The sequence below is a fragment of the Notechis scutatus genome, chromosome 2 (assembly GCF_049901735.1).
Source record: "Notechis scutatus isolate UNSWTSFEM ecotype Mainland chromosome 2, rNotScu1.2, whole genome shotgun sequence".
NCBI lineage: Eukaryota > Metazoa > Chordata > Lepidosauria > Squamata > Elapidae > Notechis > Notechis scutatus.
In genome coordinates, this window is record NC_142010.1 from 111,992,555 (window position 1) to 112,015,698 (window position 23,144).

General features: G+C 43.7%; 1 protein-coding gene and 1 long non-coding RNA gene across 3 annotated transcripts in view; one reads left to right on the top strand and one right to left on the bottom strand.

Moving 5' to 3' along the window:
- The window catches only part of LOC148132182 (uncharacterized), a 32,430-nt gene that overhangs the window by 378 nt on the left and 8,908 nt on the right, over positions 1 to 23,144 (top strand). The gene's annotated exons all lie outside the window — the stretch shown is intronic.
- The window catches only part of LOC113412053 (E3 ubiquitin/ISG15 ligase TRIM25-like), a 29,249-nt gene continuing 13,974 nt past the window's right edge, over positions 7,870 to 23,144 (bottom strand). The window contains exons 5-6 of one of the 2 annotated variants that reach the window (XM_026667423.2): positions 17,982 to 18,044; positions 7,870 to 8,507 (exon numbers count right to left, since the gene is read on the bottom strand). In XM_026667423.2, coding sequence (XP_026523208.1) covers positions 7,969 to 8,507; positions 17,982 to 18,044 — 602 coding nt within the window. In that variant the 3' untranslated portion in view covers positions 7,870 to 7,968. The remainder of the gene's footprint in view (positions 8,508 to 17,981; positions 18,045 to 23,144) is intronic. The other variant, XM_087955824.1, reaches the window with a different exon arrangement.

Here is a 23,144-nt window from a genome sequence, read left to right on the forward strand (position 1 = left end):
TAGAATGATTGGCTCAAAGCCCATTTAGTTGACCAAGTGATTGGTGACACTTTTAAACCCATGTGTACCCAGGATTTCCAAATCAGAACAAAACTATAGATGTGCATATTAGAGTCACCTAGCATCTTTTAAAAAAAATTGTATTCAACATATCCATATTTTGTGCTTGAATTGATACAGCCCAAATATAAGTCTGTAGTTAGTGGTAAAAACTGAAAAAAATTCACTTTTTTGTTTTAATGTTTTTCAAAGTTGTAGCCTGAGTTACCTGTACTATCACTTTGTGGTAACCATAAAACCAGAGATTGATTAATTGGTTGATGTGGCTTTAATGCTGCTTGACTCCAAATTGATTCTGGATTCTTAACTTGCCACCTCAAATGTTTAATGCAAGAACCAGGCCATTATAACAAGCCAAAAACAACCCACTTTGACACAATGTCAAAGGAGGCCATGTCATTAAGACACATTTCTTTCAATTAGTTGTCTAGTGGTTTTTTTTTTACAGTGCCTTCTAAGGATGGAGAGCAGATCCCTGTATCCTTACAAAAGGAACTGCAAACATATTGATGTTGAGTTGATAGCTTTGGGATTAGCTAATACTTTGTGTATTGCTCCTAAACTTCCAGCTATAAATTATATTCACAATCTTGGTTAAATTCATCATGTTTTATTGTAGTTAAGTATTTATTTGATGGGGAATGCACAGATTGTTTTGCTGTGTGAACTCAAACTGGGCCAGAAGTCTGACCCGCTTTCCAGTCCTTATGTGTGTGTAGTGGTACATATGGCATGAGGAGTGATCCGAGATAGCATCATAGCTTTCCCACACAATGTATATGTATAGTAGATTACACTGCAAACAGAAACAGATTATTTCCAATTGTGAACATCCAAAACATTTCCTGGCAACTTGAAGCAGAATAGGCTCTATAAAAACTCGGCTTTAGCCTTAGTCTTGTTTATCCTTCAGTAAGAAAATGCTTTTGTAGTCAATCCAGAATAATTACTACCTCCTGTTTTTCTGACTGACAACATGGCAGGTTTTACATTCACCTCTTGTTTAGCATCTTCTTTTGATTAGCGACTATTTGCAAATATGACACTAATAAATTATGATTTTAAATTTATGACCAAATTTCATGTGCCTTGCAAGACACACTGGAGCGAAAGTAATGCTACAAGAGAACTTCATCTGAATGAAACGGCAGTAACTATTGACCTTTGCAATGTCTCTCTCTCTGTGTCACATGCTCACTTAGCAATCATTTTGTCTAACAATTTGGTTGTTGGAATGGCATGCAGTTATTAAATGAGAAGTGGATGTAAATGTAGTCTGTGTATAAGTGTGTATACACACTGTGTGTAACTGTGTATGTGTACAAAATATGATTCATATTAATTTGCACTAAGTATCACTGAATATTTTAAAAATTAACAATCATAAAGTGGATAAAGAAATAACATCAAGAAAGCAGTTTGGAAGGTAACTAACAGGCAATACCTCCCACTTACAGCCATGCTAATTATTTGGCAGCGAAGCATTAAATAAAAAATCACCTTTTTAAAGCATCAAATATTATATCTTGCTAAATACAAAATGAATATTCCTTGATGAATATTCAATTTTAGAAGAGTAAACAATATTATAATCCCTTCCTTTCATATACCTCTTTAAAAGAGGGAGGGAAATTATACATTTGGCTTGCTTTGCTACTCAATCATTAGGTTTCTTGGCACAGGGTTAAGACTGGAAATTGGGTTCTTATGGGTACATTTGGATGTCCTGAAGATTTATGTCTTTCTTAAGGTCATGGGAGGTAAGAAGCTAAAAATCAGTTGGTCTGAAGTGTGAGTTTACTATAATTTCTGCAATGTACAGTATATAATATCCCAAAAAAACAAACTCCAGAGATAATTGGTTGCTATACTGATCTTTTCAGCCTTAGTTTAATACTCCTTTTATCTCTAGCTAGTTTAAATAATTGTTAATTATTTATTCCACTGGCTAATTAGCCAGTGGGTCATCTGGCTGGTGAGAAAAAAAGGATACTCTGTCTAATCCATGGCTCAGTGGGCATCTACATATTGCTGATAAGGTCTGCATCTACATGTGAATTATGGATTATCCATTGAACTGTGAATGATACTGACTTTTTTTCCCCCTGAAAAAGCTGTAGAAGTATAGGTAGTCCTGGACTTTCAACAGTTTGTTTAATGACCGTTCAAAGTTACAATGGCACTGAATTAAGGATATAGCCTAACCTTTATTATTGGTCTTCAAGTACAATGTTTTATAATTCATTCTTCAGCCTAGCAATAATTATCTGAATGATCAACGGCAGAAAAATCAGGTGTTACTTTTATACGTGCATTCACTAACCACTTGTTTGGCAACCAAGAAGACAGCTCCAAGAATAAGATAAATCCATATCAACAACTCTATATTAGGCAATTTAGGGGAAAGGCCAGTGCTGATCCAAGCAGTAATTTCACAGGATTCAGACTACAGTCACAGGAGATTGAAAACTGAAGACGAAGAGAGTTGTCCAAATCTTTACTGAAATTTTATACTTCAAATTCCACAAAAGGAATAGTTATAGGAAGACAGAGTCTGGTTTCACTTTGTAAGAGTTCAACTACCGTATAAATCTGATAACTGAGGGAAGTGATAGGCTCCTTTTCTCATGGTGGAGTGAAGCAATAACTAAACTATTACGTGATGCTTAAAAACAGTCCTGTTTTTTTCTTTCCCTCCCACTCTCTCTCATTCTCCCTCTCTCTCATTCTCTCCCACCATACTCAGTAGCTTCATTGATTATTCATTCCAAGGATGTTATAGAATAGATTGATCTATAATCAAGGAATCATCCCATCTGTAATTAAGGTTGCAATGCAAGCCAATCCATTGGTTCTTCAATAAGGATATTTATTGAATTAATTGAATTCACCAAAAGTGATGTCATTAGCCATAGTTTACACATGACAGCTGGCTTCTCAAACTAAGCCAAAATCAAATAAATCACATTCTGTGATAGAATTGTGTGTTACAAAAGGGAATTATTTAGTGTATTTGAACATACTTCTTTAGATGTGAAATGCTGTGATAGTTGAACAGTGTAAAACTTCACACAATCACAAACCTTTACCTTCTGTACCATGTTGTTATGGGCAAACACAGCAAATGTCTATTTTAGCCAATATCTTTTATTAGGAACTCTTGGAAGAAGGGGTGCACTGGCGGGCTTTTAATTTATTTTCACTCCATGATGGTGATGAATGATTTGGATTCCAGGTTTTAAAACAACTTCCTTAAAGTGTGTTGCTCCTTTTTTTTAAAGTGTGCCATTGTACAATTGAACTAAGGAATATTGCTGCATATAGCAGATCTGTTGTGAGATGGCTAATTGATTTTATTTCTCTCCAACCCTTCAATCAAATTGCACTTACTTATTATAAACAAATTCTTAACAATCGATGCATTTCAGAAAACCATTCTGGTGTTCTGATGGCAGAAACCAGTACTGTAAACAGATTTGGGATTTAATATTTCTCCCCTTTTTTGTTTTGATTCTGTGCCATCTTAGTGACTACTTAGAATTAGATAGTTCTTCTACAGGTCCTTTTTTATTCAGAGAACAGTTTTAAAAAGGATGGTTTTGCTTTCCCAGGCAGTGGATCTCATGTTTGTTTGTTTTTCCTGTTTGCAGCCAAGAACAGTAATTAGATATGCAACCGATAATGCCCTTGGGTGCATCTGGACTAAATTAACTAAAAATCCTGTATCTCTGCTGCATTTTCAGCAGTATCAAAGAATGTATCAAACTCTCAGGCCATTTCCTAATTAGCTGCTCCACCCCTTAATCTCATCTAAGGGAAGTCACTACAGAGACATAGAATTCAGAACTACAGGTAGTCCTTGGGTTATACCTATTTCCTCAGCAACTCTGTTAAACGTTACAACAGCACTGAATGAGGGGGATTTATGATGGACCCAATATTTCTGCCCTTGCGACATCCCCGCAGTTGTGTGATAGCGATTTTCAACATTTCCCACCCGCTTCCCACAAGAAAGTCAACAGCAGGGGTGTCAAACTCGCCTCATCATGGTGTCATCACATGACGTATCACGATTTTTTCCCCTTTGCTAAACCGGGCATGGGTATGGCCAGCATGTGATGCATCCCGCGGGCCATGAATTTGATAACTCTGGTCAACAGGGAAGCCAGCAGGAAGTTGGAAGTTGTATTCATGTAATGAGTTGTATTTATTTAATGACCTGCACAGTCCTGGTTTAATGACAACAACAGGGATTGCTGGAATCGCCACCGTGAAGTGATGTAGTCACATGGTTTATGGCACTTAGCAACAAACTCAAGGTCCCATTTTGTTGTCTTTGTTGTAACTTGAGGACTACCTGTGGTTTGTTAGGGATTAGACATAGCAATATTGTAACCACATAAGGTCACACACAAGAAGTAAGTCTGCACTGATTTGTGTGAAATGAACCAGGATGAGGTGATTTTTTTTTAACTCATGTAAATGATGTATAGCAGAATCAGTCAGGTGTAGGGGTTAAGGTGCCAGATAGAAACTGGGAGAGAGTGAGTTTTTGTCCCATGTTAGTCACAAAGCCAGTTGGGTGACCTTGAGCCAGTCACTTTCTTTTAACCCAGTGGTTCTTAACCTGGGTGATATTGCCCCACAGGGGGCGATTTCATTTTTCAGGGGGGCGATGGAATGAAAAGGGGTGATGTGGGGGCGAAGGAATGGAAGGGGGGCGATATGGGGGTGATGGAGCGAGAAGTTTTGGGGACACTTTTGAGACTTTTTTCATACAATGAACCACTGTATATCTGTCATACAAAAACATCAGATCGCTCGCTATTAGTGGATTGAACTGTGTTTTAAAATGTTCCTCCAGCTAGCTTCAGTACAGAACACCGTACATATATGAATACGCATTGCTCATCTTCATGCGCATTGCGCAGCAGCCTCTATCACTCTACCCATTAAATTTGTCGCTCTGATTTTTGTTGCTTTCCTTCTGTAAAAATTTTCTTTGTGACTTTTTAACCCTTTTTACAATGTGCATGAATATATATTTTCCTCGAATCTTAATTTAGTTTCAGAGTTTTCGTCTTGAAATTCTTAGTTTCTGCATTGCGGTTTGTTCTTTTGCCCTTTTTATATTTCTTTTTGCGTCTTAAAATTCACTTGTAATTAAATGATTAAATGTTACTGTTTTTTTCGGGCATTTCATTTTCTTGCAATTGAATTTTGTTTTCAGTGGTCATTGCATTTAAGTGTCTTGAATAAATAAGATAATAATGAAATACATGTATCACGAAGTTTGGGAGTAAAGTGATGGGTGGCATCAGAATTTTTCACACAGTTGAGATATGGGAAAAAGACTGGAAATAAATTATTTGCATCGATATGTCCTGATGACAATTTTAAGGAAAACAAAAAACGTGTTTGCATAAATTGAAGAATTATTTCCCAGTGTTGTGATTGAGAGGTTATGTTGGGGGAGGGGGGCGATGATAACTTCCTCAATGGCTCAAGGGGGCGATTCTTTCAAAAAGGTTAAGAACCACTGTTTTAACCTTAGGAAGAAGGAAGCAGCAGCAAACCACTTCTGAAAAATTTTGCTAAGAAAACTGCAAGGACTTGTCCAGACAGTTGCCGGGAGCCATCGCTGATTCAGCCCTCCCCCCCAAAAATAATAATAATAATAATATTCAAATTGCCTACATGTGGATTTCTCCACTGATAAATTAATATCTGTGACCAATTCATAATGCTAGCATTGTAATTCATCTAGGTCAGGCAAACTTCTTTGAGAAAAGAAGAGTTTGTGGCTTGGGCAATCATATCTAAAACATAGGTTCCTTTTTTATTTAGGACTAGGCACCTAATTCACACATGACACTTAAGTCACATTGGGGCTTGCTGTTTTGCCTTTGTGTGAAGTATAAGCCATATAGACCAGAGGTCTCCAAACTTGGCAGCTTCAACTCCCAGAAGTTGAAGTCCACAAGTCTTAAAGTTGCCAAGTTTGGGGACCCCTGATATAGACCATAAATAATCTTTTAAAAAAGTGTTTGTGTGTCTCCAGGCAAGTTTCACCAAATATGCTACTGGATCAAAAACAAACCATCTTTGTAAATATTACACATAACTGTTGCGTTATGACAACAATTGGGATGGGATTGCTGTTGCTAAACGATATAGTCATATAAAGCATGAGGTCATCAATTAGCAATCCCAGGCAGTCCCAAAATTGGCAACATTTAAACAGGAGGAGGGCTAGAGACCCAGGTAAGGAGTGTGGGGATGTTGACTGGGTTGGGGTGGGGGTGGGGAGTCTGCAGAAAAGCCAATGGAGGCCCTGCACACTTTGCATTGGAGGCTGGGGGAAGAGTGGGAACACTGGTGCAGGCCACATGCAAGTTAGGGAATTGATGCTGCAGGAAGGAATTTCTATGTGGTTACCAGGGTGGTCAACCAAGACAAATTATGGACAAGTCATTGCCAGCAGAGAATCTTTAACAATAACAGAGTTTTAAAATTTAACTTCAAATATCCCATCAAGAAGTTCTAATGACTGTAAAGTTCATCCAGTTACTCAGGGAAGTGCATTAATTACATAACCAAGGGAAGGATCCCGTCTCTACAAATAATATATGACTGGCTGTTGTTTTGATAAGGGTTTTTCAGACTAGCCATTCGCTTTAGGAGTTTGGTTGCCCACAAATTTGGGGAAGCCTCCAAAATCTAGTGGATTAAGACTAGGAAAACCTGAATTCTAGTCTTACTTTGGGTACAAAGGTCAGCTGGATGGCCTTGGCTAAAAGTAGTCCTTGACTTATGACCATTGAACAATGGTTCAAAGTTACAATGGCCTCAGAAAAAAATGACTTGTGACCCATCTTGAAGTTATCTCTGTGATCGCAGTTTGGATGCTTGTCGATGCTCGCATTTACAAAAGTTGCAGTGACTTGTGTGACACATGGTCATGATTTATGATCTTTTCAGATGGCTTCCAACAAGCAAATCAATTGGGGAATCTGGACTTGCTTAATAATCACAGGATTCACTCAATAATCATGTGATTCATTTAACCATGGTGATTTGCTTAACAACTGTGGCAAAAATGATGGTAAAATAAGGCCCAGGCACATCACAACTTCTTTTGGTAATGCCACACTCAATTGTGATCATAAATTGAGCCCTATAGTAACTTTTACCCAACTCTAGGAAAAAAACAATGGTAAATTACCGGTACTTCCAAAAATGCTACTTAGAAAACTGCCTGGATTTGTCCATGTAGTCATCAGGAATCAAGTCTGACTTGAAGGTGAAAAGAAAGAAAAAGAGCTAAGATTTTGCATGTTCTGTGCAGCTACGCCAATGTTCTACCTGGAAGCCAACTTGTATAAACTAGTTACATTAAAGTAATTTAATTTGAACTCCAGAGTTGGAAAAAATAAAGATAGGTAGGGCTAATAGATCTGCAAAAGAAAAAAGGGGAAAAAAAGCTGAGCAGAAAAGATTTAGTCTTCTGTCTAATGGTTATCAGTATTTTTGCAACACAGATATATGCAGGGCCTGAGAAAGGGCATCTGTTTGGTTGGGATTTCCCCATTTGCAGTTAAAGGCTCCTCTGCCCTTTGATCAGGAGATCTAATCCATTCTATGGATCTGAGGGATGCTTTCCAGGGTTGTAACTATAACTAGCTTAATTTCTTCATCCTTGAGATGGAACAGTAGAGCATAAGAAAATAATTCTCAACACTTGCCTAGCCATTCCCAGAATGTTCTAGGGAAGAACACCCCAAAAAAGGAATCTTGCTGCAGCACTCATGAGGTAAAAGTTAATTTTATCAGCAACCATAAAAGCTCTCTTAGCTTTTAGGGTGGGATTTCTTCCCTCCCCCCCCCCCGCTTTCCTCTTTTTGGCCTCTATTCAGGGTGTTGTTTCAAAGTAATAGAAGTCCCACTGCTTACCATGGCAGCTGGATACAATGGCTCAGTGAATGTGGTTAAGAAACGGTAAATGAGGTTTATGGTACTGGTGATGCCGTAGAAGGTCAGGGAGCCTGCAGCATAGTCCAGGAGAACCCCAATGGTCTTGTAGTAGTCACCACGCAGCACAGTCTGGATATTATTATGCCAGACAGAGAAATTCACTGAGTCCCACTCCAAGCACCATGAATAATTATTCCTGCCAATCAGATACAACATGCATGATTTTTCCATCCTATGGCGGTAGCTGTAGGCAACGCCCAGGCACAGCCAGCCGTTGGAAATCTCAGCCTCCCAATAATGGCAGCCCTCACAGAGGCTGCGGGTACCAAGCAGCTGGGGCCAATGGTTAAATCCAGGGGTGGGTTTTGAATAGGTTTCCAACAAAATCCCCATGTTCAGCACAGAGTGAGTCTCCTTGAACAGGAAGAGCTCTTCATTGGCAGTGGTGGCATCAAAATTCAGGATACAATAGTCTGTTTGATGAAAAGGAAGAAAAAGAAAAGAAAAGAGGGCAACATTAAATTTTGTCAGTCGAGATCAACCCACAAGAAGGATGAGAGTGCCAGGAAGATTTGAGTAGACCAGGAGACAAGGGTAGTTTTATTCTAACACAGAGAACCTCCATTTCTTCTTGAATAAATACTACCCTCAGGTACTGATGAATCTGGGAAATAAGACATAGATACAGTTTTCAGTCACACTGTATTCCATATTTTTGCCAGCTGTCATCAGCTAGTGCAATGTAGCAACTAGAATGCTGTACACAGAAAGAAAGAAAAAAAATCTAAGAGCAAGCTTCTACTTGACCAGAGCCTCACTGAGAAATGAAAACTTGAACTTGTGCTGAGTAGAAAGGCAGGAATAATAATTATGATTGGCCTAAATCAAAGCACTACAAGGATGAAGGACTCTATTGTTTAGCACATTAGTCCGGTGCTGTTTGGTAGGTAGATGTTTTTCATCTTCCCACTCTAGGCTGACTAGAGCGCCTGGCCAAAGTCACCCAGCCAGTTATTATGCCCAAACAAGGACTAGAATAGAGATCTCCAAAATGGTCAATATTGACCCTAAATGAAATTGTGCAAGGGTTTTTAAAATTATTTTATTATATTATTTTTATTATTCATATGTAGTATTAATGTAGTAGATTAATGTAGTGTTTATTATTTGCACATATTAAAATATGTGAGTTGATGAGCAACCAGAAATTTCAAGAATCGGTCAATGAGCTGAAAAGTTTGGAGAGCCCTGAATTCGAACCACTTTTCCCATTCCCAGTCCAGCACCTTAACTTAACCCATACACAATACTGGCTCTTGTGTATATATAAATCTGTGTATGTGTGGAGGGAAATAGATAGGGAGTATTAGAAAGAAATATTTTTTAAAAAAAAAAAATTAGATCCTGGTGTGGTTTACGTGTCATGCTAAGCGATGGTGTGATTAAATGATTTGTGATCCCACTCATTGTGGCTGTTAAATGCAAACTATACCATAATGATTCATTCAGGGACTCATGGTTAGGAAATGTACTCTTCATATTAGCCATCATGATTATTCGCAAAGAGTAGCTAGAGATCGGTTTGCACATATCCTGTAGGGCTCGTGAAGGACCGATGTATGTAAGGGGATGAGAAAATGCATTCTGATGTCCTGCATTTATGTCCTGCATCCTTTAGTTCCTTGGCTTGCCATTTGTTTAGTCTGCCTGAAAGCAGATAAGATCCGTAGAAATGGAATGAGCAAAACTTGTGAAAATAATAGGGAACTTGCTTTGCCTACAACTATAAGCAAACTTTTAAAATCTATAGTATGTAAGTACATACAAAACAAAATATAAATGGTTAAAAAAACTAATACAAAACAAGATAAAACTAAGTAAATAGGAGCAAAATATCCAAAATGTTCTAGAGTACTGCAGTACAAATGCACTTGCACTTACTAAGCCACAATTTTGAAAGCAAGTTGAACCTTGACCATACAGAATTATATTGTCCAGCCATTCCTGATAAAAGACCATTTCAGAGGCTTAAAGTTCAGGAAATGCAAAGGTATTAAATAGGTTTTTATGCCACTTCCTAAGCACAGCAGTCACCTCAAAGCAATTTACAAAAACGAAATACCATATTAAAGTTTAGTGATACAACATAATAAATCAAGTAACCTTTAAAAGTTGGCAGGAGGGAAGGAAAAACAAAACAAAATTTCAGTTGACAGTATGGCTCTTGGTGTCCTCATGGAGGTTAGGAAGACTGTGAACTGTGATTCCAACTGGTTCAGAGGACGCCAAGATAAGAAAGGATTCCCTTCACATTTGAAACTCTTACCCATTTCAGTAGCGCTTCTGAGAAGACATTGAATCTTGAGAAATTCTCCTAGCAATTGGAGGAAGGTAAAGGACTCACCTAACAGGACAGGGAGAGGGAGGAGCACAAGACATCCTATTTAAGGACATAGCTTCTCCTGGAAGTTCATTGTCCAGGACTACAGGAAAATAGTCTCTTTTAACTGTCAATAAATCAGAGGTGACTTTCACTCCACTAAAGGCAAGCAGCTTAAACCAAGTTTAAGCAAGCTGTCCATAAACATATTTTGGACTGCAACAGACACTGTGTGCCATACACAAACAACAAAAAAGTTGTTGCTGAGAAAAAGAGCAAGCACATCAGGTGATTAGGAAGACAACTTAGGCAGGAGAAGGAAGCCAGAGGACCAGAAACCAATATTATATTTGACTTTGTCTCCTGGCCAGTATTTGAAAATGCAGGAGAGGGAGGGGGAGAGAGAGAGATGGAAGACTTCTGAAAAAACGTCTTTTCTATATTGTTTTTGTACCCAACATACTTCTACCCCCAACATAGAAATCTACCTTATTCTCCTTGAGAACTATTATTATTATTGTTATACTTTCACCTATCTCTCTATATAGTGAAGGCTCCAGCAGGACTGTAAGTTCAGAAGAAGCTTATGTAAAAGTATACTACATGCAGCTGGGCAGGTTATATGTACAGGTTCTCCACGACTTATGACCACAATTTAGCCCAAAATTTCTGTTGCTACGTGAGACACTTGTTAAGTAGGTTTTGCCCCATTTTATGGCCTTTCTTGCCAGATTAGTTAAGTGAATCATTGCAGTTGTTAGGTTAGTAACACAGTTGTTAAGTAATCCTGGCTTAAAGGATCCTTGGTGGTCTCTGAGCTTGCTTGTTTTCTTGCAGACATTTCATTACCCTAATTAGGCAACATCATCAGTGCTACCGTTGTAAGGAGTGCAATTTGGTGTCAGTTTATAATCTGGTGTCTTGCCTATCTGTGTGTGTGTGTGGGAGGGTCTTAGAGATTCTTTGGTTGGGCTGTTTAGTGATGGCTCTTTGGCAGTTTCTTGATTGGGTATTGCTTACTTGATTGTTGGTCTGAAGTTAACCTTAGAGTTAATCTATGGTGATCTGGGTGCTAATTACTGGTGGAGAGGTCCTCTTCTCTTTTGGGCTGGCTGATTGTGTCTTTTGTGTTGTGTCCGTCGCAAGGAAGGAGACTCGGAGCCAGTGACTTTAGTTCAGCTCATTTATTGATTCCCGAGATCGGCTCGGGTCCGAAAGAAAAGCGGCGGCTTTTATTCTTTGGCCACGGCGGCCGTGGCCAATGGCACCGCTTTGAATCTCCCGTGATTAGTTTGCACCAATCGCGGGACATTCGCGGCGGGCCAATCAGTGCGGCTCGCTCGACCAATCAGCTCGCCGTGCGTCTTGACCAATCACTGTGCGGTTCTACAAGAATGGTAATGACCGTACAGAACACCCCTCTCCTCTTGGTAGGGTCCTACGTAACGTAGTCCCGTAAGTAGGCGGGGCTACATACTTGTCTACTTGACCTGCACAGGTTAGTTGGTGCTTGGCTCCCGGCCGGTTCGGTCGGGTTCTGTGTTGCTCTCTGCCCTGTTGATGGAACCGTCTGGAAGGCTGAGCCGGGCCTTTCGTCGCAGCTCCCTCCCGGTCTACCCGGTCTGGTTGAGCTGCGGTTTCCGCTCCCGCCTGGTCTTTCCGGGCTGGTTGAGCTGGCCTGGCTGCTTCTCCCTGGTGAGGTGTCGAGCTGGCTGCTTGCCGGTGAGTATTCCTGGTTTCTTTCTCGTGGGGTTTGGTCCTTGGGGCCTTCCCTCCCCTCTTGGTTTGTGTTGGGGGGGGTTCCCTTCTGTGTTTGCTTCTGTTTGCGTGTCGGTTGTGTTTCCCGTGGCTGTTCTTGACCTTAATTGGTCGATGTGTCGTTTCCATGCTCATCCGTCGGTTGTCTGTAAGCGGTACGAGCGTGGACCTGTCACTTGGATTATGGTTGCTGGTACCCAGAGTGGGTCTCCGGTGAGGTTTTTCGCGTATTCTGCGTCACCTGTTTTAAATATTCGGTCTTTGCTTGAGGAGTTTGGAGGTTTTTCTGGGTTGTATGTGGGGTGCAGTCTGTCGAGTGGGGACCTTAATTTTATCCCCATCAGTAGTTCTGCCGGGCTTTTATTGGTTGTTGTATTCGGGGTAATGTGTTGTATGAAAAGCATTTTGTTTATTTTCTCTTGGATTTCCCCGTTTTCTATCTTTTGGATAGTTTTTTTTGTAAATTGAACCATCCGTTCCCCCTCCCGTTCGCCACCGGATGTGCCGGCGCTGTCAATGCGTGTCGTATCCCCCGCTCCACTAGGAATTTTTCGAATTCCAGCGAGGTAAATTGGGGCCCGTTGTCGGATACGATGACGTCTGGGAGGCCGTGGGTTGCGAATAGTTTGCTGAGTTCCTTGGTGACGGCCTCCGTGGTGGTAGTTCTCATGTTGCTTACCTCCAACCAGTTGGAGTAAGCATCTACCGTGATGAGGAAAGTGTGGCCTTTCGTGGGCCCGGCAAAATCTATGTGAATCCTGGACCATGGTCCCCTAGGGGTTTCCCATTCCAGGATTGGGGCGGCAGGAGGGCTGGGCCTGGTTTCCTGGCATCTGTTGCATGCTGCCACCCAGGCCTCGATTCGTTTGTCCATTCCTGGCCACCAGGCGTAACTTCTGGCCAAGGCCTTTGTCCTAACGATGCCTGGGTGCCCCTCATGCAACAATTCCAATACCTTTCCCTGTAATTTTTCCGGAATAACAACCCGGTCCCCCCAAAGTAAACAACCTTTTTGTAATGACAGTTCTGTTTGCCGGTTCCGGAATGTCCTGAAGGTTTCGTCGTCGTCCTTTTCGGGCCACCCCTTCTCTACCCAATGTAATACCCGCGCCAGACGTTTGTCTTTATTGGTTTCACGGGCAATGTCTGACGCTGTTATGGGTAGATCGGGCAGAGTCTCTATGCTAAGGGTGGCCGTCGTGGGAGCTGGGTCGGTGTCCAAGTCCGGTAGCGGCGTGCGGCTCAGGGCATCTGCATGGGTGATTGTCTTACCGGGTCGGTGTGTGAACCGGTAGCTGTAGGCGGCAAGGAATTCGGACCACCTTGTCATTCTTGGGGATAGAATGTTCGGGGTGGCCCTGTTCCCTGCCAGGATTCCCAGCAGCGGCTTGTGGTCGGTGACGATGGTGAAGGTCCGGCCGTAGATGTACTCGTGGAACCTTTTGACGGCGGCAACGATAGCCAGGGCCTCTTTGTCCAGCTGACTGTAGTTTCTTTCCGGTTTGGTGAGGGTCCTTGAGAAGAAGGCGATGGGTGCTTCTTTTCCGTCGGGGAAGAGTGTGGCTGAGGACGGCGCTGACGCCAAAGGGTGATGCGTCGCATGTGACAGCTAGCGGTAGGGTCTCGTTGTATTGGATGAGGACGGCATCCGAGGCGAGCAGGTCCTTGGTTTTGTTGAAGGCGGCTTCCTCGCGTTTCCCCCAAGTCCACGGAGCCACCTTGTCCAGGAGCCTATGCAAAGGCTCCGCCGCGGTCGCCTTCTGGGGCAGGAAAACATTGTAAAAATTAAGCAGTCCTAGAAATGCCTGTAGTTCCGTTTTATTCTTCGGCCTGGGGGCTTCCTTGATTGCTCTGATTTTTTTCTTGGTTGGGTGAATTCCGTGCCGATCTAAAAGGTACCCCAGGAACTCGACCCTCTCGGTGTGTAATTGGCATTTTTCTTTTTAACCTTCAGCCCCGCATTTTTGAATTTTGTTAGACCTCCCTCAGGCGACCCTCCAGTTCTTTTTGGTTGGCTGCCGACACCAGTACGTCGTCGAAGTAGGGTACCACCCCTTGATTCCTTGCAGGAGCCTCTCCATGAGGCTCTGGAATATTCCTGGTGCCACGCTGACTCCAAACTGGAGTCTCTTACAGGAAGCCCCCGGTGGGTTACTATGGTTTGCGCCTTGACGGTTCCTGCGTCGACCGGCACTGCTGATAGGCTTGCGCCAGGTCGAGCTTCGCAAAGACCTTGCCCCCCCAGTGAGTGTAGGAGGTGCTGCACTACTGGGACGGGTAGGCGCTCTGTTGCAATGCGCAATTTAGGGTGGCTTTATAGTCCCCGCAGATTCTCACCGACCCATCGGGCTTGACTGGGGTGACTATGGGGGTCTCCCACCGGGTATGGTCGATTGGCTCGAGGACCCCTTGTCTGATGAGCTTGTCTATTTGCTCATCGATTTTTGGCCGGAGTGCGAATGGTACCCGCCGTGGTTTCAGGCGTATTGGGGAACGCTGGGGTCTAGGCTGAACGAAATAGGGGGCCTTGGTACTTGCCTAGGGTGCCATCGAACACTTCTTGGAAGTCCCTGCGAGTTGTTCCTCCCAGTCAGCCTCCCGATGTGGTCGATGCCCGTTACTTCGATTCCGAGCGGCGCGAACCACCGCAGTCCCAAAAGGCTGGGGCGGTCTCGGTCCACGATCGTCAGGGGGAGCCTTGCTGTGCGCCCTTGAAAGTTACCTCGAACTGGCCTGTTCCGACACCGGTATGCGATTCCCCTGGTAGTCCTTGAGGATTAGGCTCTGGCTTTCCAGTCCTCTCCTGTGGATTGTGGGCACCAGGCGCTTGATTTCCCGCCATGCAACCATGGAGAGGTAGGACCCGGAGTCCACCTCCATCTTGCATGGCTCGCCCTCGATGCCCACTTCCACATATACTTTCCGGGCGTCTGCGCTGGATGAGTGGCGATGACCACCGTCTGGTGGGTTTCCTCTCTCCGCCGGTTCCCGCCGTCTCGTCGGCCCCATCCGTCTCGGCTCCATCGGTTTTCGGCTTGGCGGTCTCTGGGCCTGGGGGGTGCCGTCTCGCTCTCCGGTCGCTGCCGTCTCGCCGCTGGGGGCTGTAGTTCTTCTTGAGTCGGCAGACTCGGGCGATGTGGCCTCTTTTATCACAGTGCCAGCATATTGCATCGAAAAATCGGCACTCCGATTGAGGGTGGTCACCTCCACACCCGGCGCACGGTTGCCCTGACTTACAACTCCGCGATCGCGCCGGTCTCGATCCGCCTGAGCCGATGCACGCGCCTCTTCCTCGTCCGTGGTGTCGGAGGTGAGCCGAGGTCACCATGGTGTTTGGTGGTCTCTCGGCGGCTTGCTTCAGAGCGCGTCTCGGTTGCGGTCCCCGGCGGGCCTCCGCATTCGAGCCGCCGATTTCGGTCGCCTCGGCTGCGGTGGCATCTGCAAGGACGTGGCAGGGCGATGTCGCTTTGCCATCAGCCGGCTCTGGAGGACTGGATCTCTGAGCCCCAGGACGACGCGGTCTCGGAGTGCCTCGTCCATATCCGTAAACCCACACATGCCCCCGAGATTTCGCAGGTCAGCCACAAAGTCGCCGATGCTCTCGCCCGCCGCTGGTCTCGCCGATAGAAGTCGTGCCGCCTGATGAGAGTGGGCACGTCGGGGCATAGTGGTTTCGGAGCAACGGCTCGAGATCGGCCCAGTCCATCATTTTTACGTCCTCGGGTTTCGCGAGGGCTTTTGCCATCTTAAATACTGCGGGCCCACAGTGTGTGAGGAAGACAGCTCTTTTCTTTTGCCCGTTTGCATCCTTTAGATTGCTACTTTCGAGGAACATCAGGAATCGGTCGGTACGATTCCCAATCCTCAGTAGCCGGGTTAAAGGGTGCGGGCGGTACGATGCTGGCCATCTCGTCGGTCTCGTTTCCTCAGGACACGTGCTCGATGGGGATCAGGTTTGGCATCCCACCCTCGTCGCCAGTGTTGTGTCCGTCGCAAGGAAGGTGACTCGGAGCCAGTGACTTTAGTTCAGCTCATTTATTGATTCCGAGATCGGCTCGGGTCCCAAAGAAAAGCGGCGGCTTTTATTCTTTGCGCGCCATGCCAATGGCAATGCTTTGAATCTCCCGCAATTAGTTTCCACCAATCGCGGGAGATTCGCGGCGGGCCAATCAGTGCAGCTCGCTCGACCAATCAGCTCGCCGTGCGTCTTGACCAATCACTGCGCGGTTCTACAAGAATGGCAATGACCGTACAGAACATTTTGCATAGTCTATAGATGTTGCGAGTGTCTATATGTCGATTGCATGCCAAATTCTAGAAATTCCTTAGTGTTTTTGGACTTGGCCTGGTCTAGGATTCTTAAATTTTCTGAATTGAAGCTATGGTTAAATCTGACTATATGTTGTGAAATTAAAAAAAAATCATCGTGTCTTCTGACTGCCAGTTGGCATTCATGGATGTGTTCGACCAGTCTTCTGCCCGTTAGTCTTACATAGTGGTTGTTGCAGTTCTTACATTGCATGTTGTAGATGACTCCTGTTTTTTCTTCTGGGGTTACTGGGTCTTTTGGTTTGCTTAGGATGTTTTGAAGGGTTTTAGCTGGCTTGTGTGCTATGCTGATTCCATATGGTTGTAGTAATGTTCGTGGTTTCTGAGATATTCTTGATGTATGGCAATTCTTTTTAGGGTTTGTGTCGGTTGTGCTATATTGGGTTGAGTAGTCAGGGACTTTTTGATAGTTGGGTAGGTATCCATTTTGTTGGAATGTGCTGTATAGATGTTCCTTTTTCTGCTGTTCTGAGTTGCTGCCGTGTGTTTGGGCTTATTTAAATAAGGTCCTTAGAGAGCTTCCGTTGTGGGAGGTTGGGTTGTTGCTTTGGTAATGGAGCACCTGGTTAGTATGGGTAGTTTTCCATTTCACACTTATGACCACTACAGCATTCCCTCAGTCACATGATTTATATTCGGATGCTTGACAACTGACTCACATTTACGTCAGTTGCAGTGTCCCAGGGTCATGTGATCCCCTCTTGCGACCTTTTGACAAGCAAAGTCAATGGGGAAACTTAACAACCGTGTTACTAATTTTAACAACTGCAATGATTCCCTTAACAAATGTTGCAAGAAAAGTTGTAAAGTGGGTCAAAACTGACTTAACAAATTTCTCATTTAGCAACATAAATTCTGGTCTCAATTGTGGATGTAGGTTGAGGAGTACTTGTACCAACTTGTCAGAAGTGAAATATCTTCAAGGAAAATCAAGAAAGTCCAGTTGCCTTTTTTAAAGCACCTGTGGGGCATTAGTCACACTGGCGTTTCCCTTCCTTTGTCGTAGAAGCAGTATAAATCAGAACAGGTTTCACTAAGCATGAGCGTGTTTCTCAACAATAAGTATTATTTTAATTTTCTGGTATGATCAAACTAGGACCAACTGATTTCCCTCGTTTTCTATATTCTTTATCTTTTGCACCCTGAAATTAGATTCTGTGAAGGAGCCCGTTCTTTACCCTCATAGAAGATTCCTTCAATCCTAAATTCAGAAGACTGAAGGCACCTTTTCAAACAAACCAATATTATTAAAAGGCATAAGACAGCTTACAGAAGCTTACGTTTTTAAAATAAAAGTAATAAGTCTGAATTTTGGTTGCCATATAGACTAACATGGCTCTCCTTGTACAATGTTCATCTGCCTTGGGCGTTCTGGTAATCTGAAGAGATACTATTGTAAGGAGGTTACGTGCCAAGATCTGACAGTCAGCCGCATTCCAGAGGGCAATATTGGGGAAACAAATCAACTAAAAGCACCTACATTTTAGGAGAGTCTTCCGATCTGTGGATGTGGGTAACAGTTCATATGGCACCATTGTGATTCCTGAAAGATTAAGAGTGTTTGAGATATTTATTTAGTATCTGTTTTTAAAATGTATTCATTTATTCATTCTATGTATGCATCAATAATTGACCCATGATTCAGGGTGGTGTATGCAACTACAAGCAATGAATAATGAGCCAGTTCAGACAACGAAAACCATTGAGAGAGGCTTATAAAGCCAGGTTTAGCTTTTAGCCCCTATCTTCCAGAGAGAAGCTAGGGGTGGGGCCCTCTGGATCTTGGGAAGAATGCTATTCCATAGGGCAGGTGTGTGGCATCTGAAAAGACACATCTCCTGGGTCCCATCAGCTGACACGCTGCTTGAATGACTGGATTCAGAATCATCTCTGTTTGATATTAAAGAACAAGAATGCCTTCAACGCCAGCCATGGCCATGCTCTTGAACCATTTCTACTCTTAACCGAGAGCCTTCACTACAGCAGATGATAGTACGTAGCTAATTTTGGCTGGTTCTGGAAACCAAGTAGGGTTAGTTCTGTGAGACCAGGAGGAAGCCACCATACCTAAAAGATGAAGCAAGCACGTGAGCAGGGTGGACAAAAGTCAGAAGAAGATCCCCTAGGGCAGGGCTGTCAAACTTGCAGCCCGCAGGCCATGCCCACGCCCAGTTTAGCGGAGGGAGAAAAAGTCACAATACGTCACTGACGCGGCAAGTTTGACACCCCTGCCCTAGGGGAAGTGGTTCAGAAAGAGTCAAGTCATTAAGGGGAAAAAATGTCATCTGAACCAGATAAAAGAAATTGGACCTCAGCACACACGCACACATACACATACACAAACCCTCTGTGTGTCCCATCAACAGCTACCAGATTTGTGAACCAGCAAAGCAAGGACCTGGGGGGATAAAAGGGGACTTGAAGCCCACCCACTCTTTAAATCATTTTTGGATCCAGATTTGGTGATTTCTATCCCTCTGGCTAGTGCTTTCCAGCCTAGTTGACAGGGATGTTTGTGTATGTGTGGTAAGAAAGAGCAAATGTGTATTTTGTGTCCAGTAAAGTTTTGCTTTGATGTTATTTTAAATCCACTATGTATTCTATATTCTAAATATATTCTAAAAATATATTCCATGTATTCAAAAAACAACAACCAAAAAACCAGTTGTGCCTCATTGTTCAATTGAAAGTGATTTGAGTGTGGTTCTTTTCCAGGGCTGTGAATGTGTGAATGAGTAACCATAAGCTGAATATGAGCATTTATGTAATAGTACTAGGATAAGAACCATCTGTTTCTAGCTTGGTAGTTATCTGGAAGAAGGTGACCAGAAACCCTCATAGAAGAGGCAATAATTGTTCCAATCTTTCAGTCCAACAGGTGACAGCCTTTAGTCAGACTTGGCAATCTTGAAAGATAAGCATAGTTGGATCTGGTTAAATACTGTGGGAGGAGCCCTCTCCCCAATATAAAATACTCTACAGGATATCAAAAGAGAATAAAATATTTCCCCTAAAGGAGGAGAGAAAAATCTCTTTAAAGCAGCCCCAGTCTTTTGCTATAGGAAAACAGCCTCAAGCAGAATCCTGAAGAGGCTAGGCTTTATGAATGGACATTTTGTACCCATTCATAAAGCAAGGCCATTCTATTAATACCCAAAGGGCAGCTAGCAGCTCCGAATAAACAGCACAATAGTCAAGGAGACTAAACTGACAAGATTAGCTCAGACAAACAAAACACCTAGGATTTCCAAAAATGGGACTTTTGGCCTATAGAGCCAGCAGGTCATTGACCCCATAGGAATCTGGCAACCCCCATTAAAATATTAAAGGACATATTCTTGCCCAGGAACAGGCATCTCAATGATAAAGGCCTAAAAATTGTATAAAAAGCCCACCTACTCTCAACTCCAATTCATCAGCTAGAAACATGATGCTGTCACTGTTGTTTCTCGCTACCAAATAAACGGAGACCTCTTTTCCAAAAGTGTAGCCTGCCTCCAATTCATTTCTCCTGTGTCTCTCCCCCCGCTTGAAATAAGAACTGGGCCAGATTTAATTTCCAACAATACTTTGATAAGAGCCATGGTGGCGTGGTTAAGGCATCAGGTTAGAAACTGGGAGTCTATGGATTCTAGTTCCACCTTGGGCACAAAGCCAACTGGGTGACCTTGGACCAATTACTTTGTTTTAGTCCTAGGAAGGGGGCAATAGCAAACAACTTCTGAAAAACCTCACCAAGAAAACGGTAGGGACTTGTTTAGGCAGTCCAAGAACTGCATACAACTGAAAAGGGGAGGCAGAGCAAACCAGCAGGGAATACCAAGGCTATAAATTAGACTGGGGTGTAAAAAACAAACCAACAACCACAAAGTGACAATGGTTAATCACATATGTTGTTGTCTCCTTAATTTGTATATCCATATGATCATTAGGAGCTAAGCTCAGCTCAAGAGCCGTAACGTTTTTTAAAAGCCTTCCTTCATGACTTACTTATGACGTGTTGAGAATGAACTAGCTGCCGCAACTTCAATTTTATACTCTTGTTCTCTGAACACTGGCCATTTTTCATGTCCATCTTTCAATGATGCTGTTTTCAGTACCACAACCTCCCCCCTCCCATCCGCAGCAGTGAAACACACAGGAGAAGGAAGGCAGTGAGGCCCAGGAGGAGGCCTCACAGAGTAAAGGCTGGCATCCACCAAGGGTTGCTATGGTGGGTGGGAAAGGCTATCTGAACAGATGGTGTTCATTAAAGTGCTAAATTCCCAGGAGTCAGTCCTGAAAAGTAGCCTACTTAGCGGGAGAAACATAATCACGTCTCATTAGTTGGAAATTAAGATAAAGGGCTTTTTCTGCACTGCAGGCTTAAGCTTTTTCTCCCATGGGTAAACCGGCTGCAAATGAAGCTGGCTTAAGAAATCCCTCCAGTATATCAATCCCATCCTCCATTTTGTGCATGGTGATGGTCTGGATTAGCCATCCCATGGCCCTCAACTAATAGATTCCTGGCATCTTTATGTCTCCTGCCTGGGCCAGGAAAACATGTTCCTGTCTCTGTCTGAGAACAGGTGATCTCCATTAATCTTTTTGTATGAATCGCCCTTCACTGATTTCTCCTCATTCTTGACTCCTTCCCATCTTGGATCTTTAAAACAACAAAAGAAAGTCCCAGTTTTCCTATCCCTTCCTACAGAAGGGAAATGTGGCAAAATCAATTTTGCTTGTTTTTTTTTTTTTAAAGTCCAACCTTACAGGATGTTTGTAAGTAAAAGAACTAAAAGACCAGCTTCTTATAGTTTTCACTAGCAAACTTCTTTGTTTTTCTTTTAAAGGAAAGGCCCACAGCTTTCCTTCATGAAGGGGGTACAGTACTTGTTTTTAGAGGATAGTCTCCTTTCTCTGAAGTCAGTCATTGCTACTATGGTGGGGAGACTGAGCTCTAGATCACTGCTCTGTGGAAATCCTCAAAACCGTCTCTCCTCCTATCGTATCTACATGAGGCTACTTAGGAAGGTCATCGGACGACATGGAGTCAGGTATTATCACAAGACCTAATGACTTATTTTGATCTCTGGCTGTCCTAGTGAAGTCACACACGCACACACATAACAGTAGTTTAGTTGATTTATTAGTGTTCCCCAGCAAATCCCTTCACCAAAACCCCAGAATTGTCCCAATTAAGTCCAGCCAAAAGTAGACCAATGCTAATCCACAGAGCTAAAGCTAACGAGTCCACAAGGTACTTGAAAGTTTCCCAATCAAGCTAAATCCACCAGGCAAAATTACAAGATGGTTCACAAAGTACAGTCCAAATCAAAGCACGGTGTCAATCTAAAGCAAGGCAGGAATCACAACAACTAAGAAACAAACAGGTTCTTCCCAACATTGCCTCCATCCGTCTGCTGTGCTAAATAGACAGCTTCTGGTGCAGCCCCATCAAGAAGGGTGAGGTTGCCTCCTCATAGTAATCAGGCTGCCCTTTTCTTGCTCCTGCCCTACCTGTTCTCAGATCAGGTGCAGAAGGCAGTTCCTCTTCCTCATCACTGAGTGGTTGCAGCTGTGTTCAGTTTCCCCACCAGAAGCCACAGCTGCAGCTGAGCTTCAGCCAAATCCCTCTCAGATGGCTGCTCGGAGCCATTGACCTCTTCCAGACATACCTGGAACTGGTTCATCTTCCTCAGAGTTGACATCTGGAGAGGTATTTGGGGAAGCGGCCAGGGAAGTCATCACAGTCATGGAGGTGTTTTCCCAATATTTGGACACTATTTAGATCTAGATGGGGAGGAATAAGCTCAACGCTAGCAAGATTGGCTTGAATCCAAGGATTTGCTTGCTCAGGAATTGTGCATCTCTTGATGGTGTTGCATTCTTCAGAAAATTTTGGGGTCCTCCTAGATTATCAACTTTGCTTGAAGAATTGTTACTAATAGGATTCTGGGTGAAAGGTAAGATGGTTGCTGTTATGTAGGCGCGTGTTATGTAGGCGCTCGAAGAATGGCTCGGGAGTCAGTGACTAATTTTCAGCTCTTTATTAGTCCCGAGATCGACTCGGTGCGGCTAGGGCAGACGGCGGCTTTTATAGAACTTGCCGGCGAGCGCGGTGCCAATGACACCGCTTTGAATCTCCCGCGATCGGTTTCTTCCAATCGCGGGATTCGCGGCAGGCCAATCAGTGCGGCTCGCTCGACCAATCGGGTCGCCGCGCGTCTCAGCCAATCAGAACGGTTATTTACAAGAATGCTAATGTATGGTACAGAACACCCCTCCCTCTTGGTATGGTCCACGTGACGTAGTCCCGTAAGCAGGCGGGCTCCGTACTTGTCTACTGGACCTGCGCAGGTTAGTTGGTGTCTGGTCTTGAACGGCTCGGTCGGGTTCTGTGTCGCTCCTTGCCTCATCGATGGAACCGCCTGGAAGGGTGAGCCGGGCCTTCGCTGTCGCTTCCTCCCGGTCTACTCGGGCTGGTTGAGTTGCTGGCTTTGTTTCTCCCGCCCGGTCTTTCCGGGCTGGTTGAGCTGGCTTGGCTGTTCCTTCCAGGCGAGGCTCGAGTTGTTCGTCTGTTTCTTCCTCCGTTGGTGAGTATTCTTGGTTCCTTTCTTGCTGGGGTTGATTATTTTGGTTCCCGGGGTTTTCCCTCCCCTCT